Raw genomic sequence first — 6,028 nt, forward strand, 5'->3', positions numbered from 1 at the left:
CAATCTTTGATTATTTTTCTAGAGTATTGACTATTGTGAACGTATTAAAAAGAAATGATGAAAGTTTGAATAGCATTTGTGTGATTGAAAAAAATACTTCGATTTGAAGTTTAATTATATTATTATGTCCATTGAAGAATCTAAATTAAGATTTAGATTCTATGACTATTGATCAACTTATGGAATCATTGCAAGTTCATGAAGAGAGATTAAAAATGAAGAACCATGAAAAATTAGAACAAGTTCTTCAAAGAAAACTTATATTAAAAAAATTATGAAGAAAACCTTAATGAAAGGAGTCCTAACAATCATGGACGTTGTTAAGGCAATAGAGGAAGAGGTGGTTTCAATTTATCAAACAATAAAAAATATAAAAAAAAAAGTCAAAACTCATATTCCTTAAGAAAGCATGGAATGTGATGCAACTCAAGGTAAAACGAAAGGGGAAGGTATGATAAATAACAAATTCAATGTTATAATCCTAAAGACATATGCTTAGGAAACCTATGGTCGTAGTAATTCTTTTATTGGAACTTGACATAGGCTTTAGAGTATGTCAGTTGATCACACAATAGGAGAATCTAAGAATTAAGGATTGTAGCGGTAATTTTAGAAGATTGATAACATTTACTTGTTAGATTATAGACACCAATTCATGAGGAGCCTGTATCTAGTGGATAGTAGGTCATGAACCCCGATACACTATAAGATACATAGAATATTGTAGTGCAGTTGACACTTTGTAATGGGATGTTGAGTTAACTTTGGAATTAGATTATAAGGGAGCCAATATTTGCCTATAAGTTACAATGGTCCCTACTCAAGCTAGAGTTCCTTGATGACACGATTTATGAGGGTTGTTTGAGTTCATTGTTCACTTGTGTGCGTAAGAGTATTTTGGTAAATATGTAAGGTTTCATAAGTGAATGATACCTTTTTAATAGGCTAATTGATTAATTGGATTCATGAGAAAGAGAAAGAGAAAGAGCTTTAGCCATTAACCCTAGAGAAGATTCTACCCTTTTAGTGTTTAAAGTCAAGGAAGAGTCATTACTATGGAAGATTAGTGGATTCATGATATCTAACACGACTACCATGTCTTTAACACTTCTTTAGACTAACTAGATTAGATATGGGAACATATCTTAGGTAATTCACTAAACTCTATATCTTGAATGTTTTTTTTTTTTTTATATCTATTATGCTTCTGTTGATAGGATATAGAGGCCTAGAAAGAATAGCATGCACCATAACTAATCTAAGGACAAAAATGGAGTAATCAATGGGATTCCTTACAAGGTTTCCCATGGTGAGTACATAAGTTTGTATGGTTACACATTAGACAAGACCTATAATGAGTCATGATATTGGTTATCAACAGTCATGACTTCATCAAGTTACTATGTTGCATGCACTCTCAAGTTTAAGAGGATATTGGAATAGTCCTAATGTTTTCAGTGACTTTGACCTATAAGTGAGACCCTTAAGTAGTCACATATTCCCTACGGATTACGTTAATTTTGATTAAGGCAAGTGACAATAGATATTCTTAACAAAGGCACAATGATATTTTATAAGATTGAGATGGTGTGTTTTACTTGATGATCCCAAGGAATTGTGATGATGAAATTTGTAGAGTATGTCAATTGATCACAAAATAGAAGCATATGAAGCTTAAGGATTGTAAAGGTAAACTTGAATGATTGATAGTTATTACCTTGCTAGATTACGAATACTAGTTCATGAGAAGCCTTCATACTGTGGATACTAATTAAAGACCTAATAAAATAATTAAGTTAGATTTAATTAATTTTATCTCAATGTTACATCATAGGTATTATAGTACAATGAGATCTTTTTAGGTAGAATGTTAAGTCAACTTAGAATTGGATTATAAGGGAAATACTATTTTCCTATAGTTCCTGATCCTTGCTTAAGCTCAAAGCCTTTGTTGGCATAAATATTTTGAGGGAAATTGGGTTTAATTAGCCATGTGTGCATAAGGTTTTTTCTTTTTTTGTAAAACAATGTAAGGTTGCACATGACCTTATGATTTTTTATTTTTGGTTTTTTGGATTATGCTAATTAAGAAATTGAATCCCATTAAGGGGAATTAATTAATTAAGACCTAGCTAGTGGTTAGATTAAGTGACCCAAACCCATGGTGGACATAAGTCACTTTAGCCCATAAGATTATTGATATAAACCCACATAGTTCAAGGTTATTGTGGACCCATATTTTTCAAGTGTCTTCACTTGACGAGGAGAATTCCTTTTATTTGTGAAAAACTTATTTCGAAATTAAGTTGGAGTTGTCACTTATTTTTGCTCAAGATACTTTCATTTATATTTTCTAAAAATAATCCCTTTGTAGCCTTTTTCTATATCGTCCTATGCATCTTTTGAACCAATCATAACCTTCATCTTAATACTAGCTCCAATGATTGTCATTGTCTTCGTTGAGATGGAGGACTTGAAATGGATATATTCCACTTGTCATTTTTTATTTGGGTTCGATACCAATTTGTTAGAGTAAGAGGATTAAAATATAAATAAAAATAATTACATAGAGGAAAACACAAATTGAGGAGAAATTTCTTATTTATATATACTCACTAACAAAATAGAAACTCATAATAACAAAATATAGAAACCTTCTAGAACCTACTCCACAAATATAGAAACTAAAGCAACCCATTAAAAATAAAATATTCTTCTTAACTTTTAGTGACTAAATCTAATTATAATTTTACAAACTTTCTAAATAAAGTTTAACCTTCCAACATCTGACCCATATCAGTTACAAAAAGCACCTAATATTCAACTGAAGCTTCAAGCTGCCATACTGTATTCCTTACGAAAACAAGACCTCAATATCTTGAACGATTTCTTCTGCAGCTGGACCAAATGTGTAGGAATGGGATCTTTCACTTACCGTGCAGTAGTCCTGGAATGTTTGCTGTTGTGAAAAATCCTCTTGAATCATTGACTTCTGACAAGAAAACTGCTCCTGAAATCTGCCCAATTGTTGGAGGTCTATTTCAACTTGTTTCATGGTTGGCCTTTTTTTCCCATTCAACTTTAGGCATCTCTTAGTAAGCTTTGCAACAGCAAAAATATCATCCTTCTGTCCTTCATTTACAACTTGGTTATCAAGAATATCAAACAGATGATTTTGTTTCATTGCTGATCTAAAATGACTTGCTAGACCTTGTTCAAATCTATCAAAGGAAATGGCTTTTTCTCCTGTCAGAAGTTCAGCAAGGACTACACCAAAGGCATAAACATCACTTTTATCAGTCAATTGACCTGAATGAAAATAATCAGGATCCAAGTAACCAAATGTCCCTTGTACCAATGCAGTTAAATGAGTTTTGTCAAGGGGTATTGACCTTGAGAGTCCAAAGTCAGAAAGTACAGCCCGGAGGTTTTCATCCAACAATATGTTGCTAGACTTGATATCTCTATGACAGATGGCTATAGAAGCATGCGAGTGCAAATAAGCAAGGGCTCCAGCAATTTCACTTGCAATTCGCAGCCGATTTTTCCAAGATATTCTATATACATGACCCTCTTCATGAAGATGGTGGGAGAGGGGGCCATTAGAGACATATTCATAAACCAGCAAAGGTACTTCAGTCTCCAGACAACAACCTAATAGTTTTACTATGTGCCTATGGTTGATCTGTGAAAGAATCAAAACTTCATTAATGAACTGGTCTAACTGCTTCTCATCAACCGTATTGGATTTCTTAATGGCTACAATGGTTCCATCTGATAACATCCCTTTGTATACTGTGCCAAGGCCTCCCTTACCAATGATTCGACTTGCATTGAAACCATCTGTTGCTTTCTCCAACTCTTCTACCGAATAGAGTTTTGTTTTTTCTACACTTTCCTTGCTAGAAGAAATTTGCTGTTGCAATAGCAGACCTCCATTCTTCTTGAAGAACTTCTGTTTTATTTTCTTTTTCTCTCTTTTCTCAAGTCCTCGGTATAACCTTAAGCTTGTAGCAATTAGGATAAAGGGAACAACAGTAATCCCCACACCTACATCGGGCACAAAAGTTAGTGTAGAGAAGGGGATTCGAGTGCTAGGTGTTGGAGAATGGTAAAGTTTTATACCTAGAGAAAGTACCAATGATAGCAAATGTGGATGCTTGCCACGTATGCACCCAATTCCATCTTTCTTGCCATCTCCATGGTAATCAGTTGGGCAAGTGCATGAGTAACTGCCAGGGACATTAGTGCAAAGAGCTATCTTGAGGCAAAAAGTTTCGTCTGGGTCGTTGCACTCATTAATATCTTTTGAGAACACAAGAAAAAAATATTTATTAGTGAGAATTTAGGAAATTCATAAGCTAAAATTCTAACTCTTAATTTATCCTGAGGGGTTGCTTACTCCTAAAATTCCTTAGGACACATCATTTTATAATAAATTACAGTTGCCATGGCCTTATGACTTTTAGGTCTGATATGTAAAAAACTGATCAAAGGATAAGTCCTTTATTCATAACCAAAGAGCCATGGATAATTTTTAATTCCTTCTTTGCAGAGAACACAGAAGTATTTCCATGAAGCAAAAATTATCAACTGATTTTTCTTATATATCATAGAAGCAAAGATTCAGAAGAAAAGAAAAGAAGGATCGCGATGTTCCCTCGTGGCAAGAAAAATAAATATAAAAATGTTGAAAAGGAGATGAAACTGTACCTTGGCAGCCGTTTGCAAGGTAGGGGTTCCCTTGGTAGCCTTTAGAGCAGTGACACTTATACCCCTGGCCCTGGATGGAGTTATTGCAGTACGTATTCTGGCCACACGCATAGTTTTTTCTTCTGATAGCCTCAGGGCAAGAGACTTCCCCAACTGACCAGTCAAGTACTGCTGGAACAAAATACAAATTCCTCTCTAAAAATTTACTAGAGAGGTTAAAATATTGACGTATGAAGAAGTTCCTCTCAGAAATGAAAGCGAGGCCACATGGTTGAGAGGTCCAGATTGGTGTGATCATGTTGATGCTGCGCATCTTCAGATAAAACCGTGAAATATCTGTTTGGAGATAAGTCCTGCAGCAACCAATGCCAGAGCAAGCAGAAGAGGAAAAATCAGTAGCGATGTCTTTATCAGTATTACAAAGCGATGCACACCCAGTTGCGTTTGTTTTACTGTTGCCCTCAGTGATATAAGCAAATATGTCACACCCGATCGCTATGAACTCATTCTGGGTGTGTGAGTAACTGAAATGATGAGTTCTGTTATATGGTACATGTGATGAATTAGTCTTCCCTGATTGCTTATTAAAACAGCTATGGTGAACAATATCGTTGATGCGCAGATAGTCTTCTGATATCTGCAAAAGTTGAACTTCTTGGAGGAGAAGAGGACGAGGGGGATTGGAGGACATGTTGCATGTGATCTCAAAATTTCTATTCAGGTAACAACCTTTCCCCATGCCAAATGGATATGGAATGGTAATATTCCCACATTTCTCTGGGCACCCAGGCTTGGTCATAGATGCCCCTGCTTCCTGTGCTATAAATACGAAAGAGATGATGATTGTGATGAGATGAACTGATACTAGCACTTGCAGAAGCATCCTCATATCTGTTATACTGTAAATTGCACTTCTGAATTGCAGAGTTCTATTAATGAGTCTCTGATATGTGTCAAAAAACGGAGTTGGATCCGACAAGCAAGGGCATCTCTTTATTAAAGAAGAAAGTGGGTCTGCAAAAAAGTTGATCAGTCACAAAGGGATGGTTTGGAGAGTATATATCACTGAATTTTAATAACTCAAAAATAAAATCCACTAAGCTCCAGATATATTTAGCACACCAACCTTAGTTTCAGCCAAAGAACTTCTCGAGATAGATTAGGAATTCAATAAGCTGACTCCTAAGAAAAATTCGTAGGATAATAAGTGTTATGCACTATAAAAACTGCAACTAGCTGCTCATTCTCAAGTTTTTTTAATTTCCCTGACTAAAATTCCTAGCAATGCCATTGACAAAGTCATTTAATCTGAGTT

At 34.9% G+C, this 6,028-nt stretch overlaps 1 protein-coding gene across 2 annotated transcripts; it reads right to left on the reverse strand.

The window, feature by feature from the left end:
* Positions 1–2,585: 2,585 nt before the first annotated feature.
* Positions 2,586–5,592, reverse strand: LOC117923462 (wall-associated receptor kinase 5-like). Of its 2 annotated transcripts, XM_034841754.1 has the most exons (3): positions 4,714–5,592; positions 4,126–4,305; positions 2,586–4,050 (listed from the first exon to the last, which is right to left on the reverse strand). In XM_034841754.1, the coding sequence occupies exons 1-3, from the start codon at positions 5,510–5,512 to the stop codon at positions 2,855–2,857; spliced, it is 2,175 nt and encodes a 724-aa protein (XP_034697645.1). In that variant the 5' UTR covers positions 5,513–5,592; the 3' UTR covers positions 2,586–2,854. The 2 variants fall into 2 exon arrangements, with proteins under 2 accessions (XP_034697645.1, XP_034697644.1); XM_034841753.1 differs by having other exon boundaries at positions 2,586–4,305.
* Positions 5,593–6,028: the final 436 nt, after the last annotated feature.

Source organism: Vitis riparia, chromosome 10 (assembly GCF_004353265.1).
Source record: "Vitis riparia cultivar Riparia Gloire de Montpellier isolate 1030 chromosome 10, EGFV_Vit.rip_1.0, whole genome shotgun sequence".
In the NCBI taxonomy this organism is placed as follows: Eukaryota; Viridiplantae; Streptophyta; class Magnoliopsida; order Vitales; family Vitaceae; genus Vitis; species Vitis riparia.

Coding starts and splice junctions, on each gene's coding strand:
- LOC117923462 (XM_034841753.1), bottom strand. CDS start 5,512: ATGACCAAGCCTGGGTGCCCAGAGAAATGTGGGAATATTACCATTCCA. Junction 4,306..4,713: donor CCTTGCAAACGGCTGCCAAG/GTACAGTTTCAT, acceptor TGTTCTCAAAAG/ATATTAATGAGTGCAACGAC.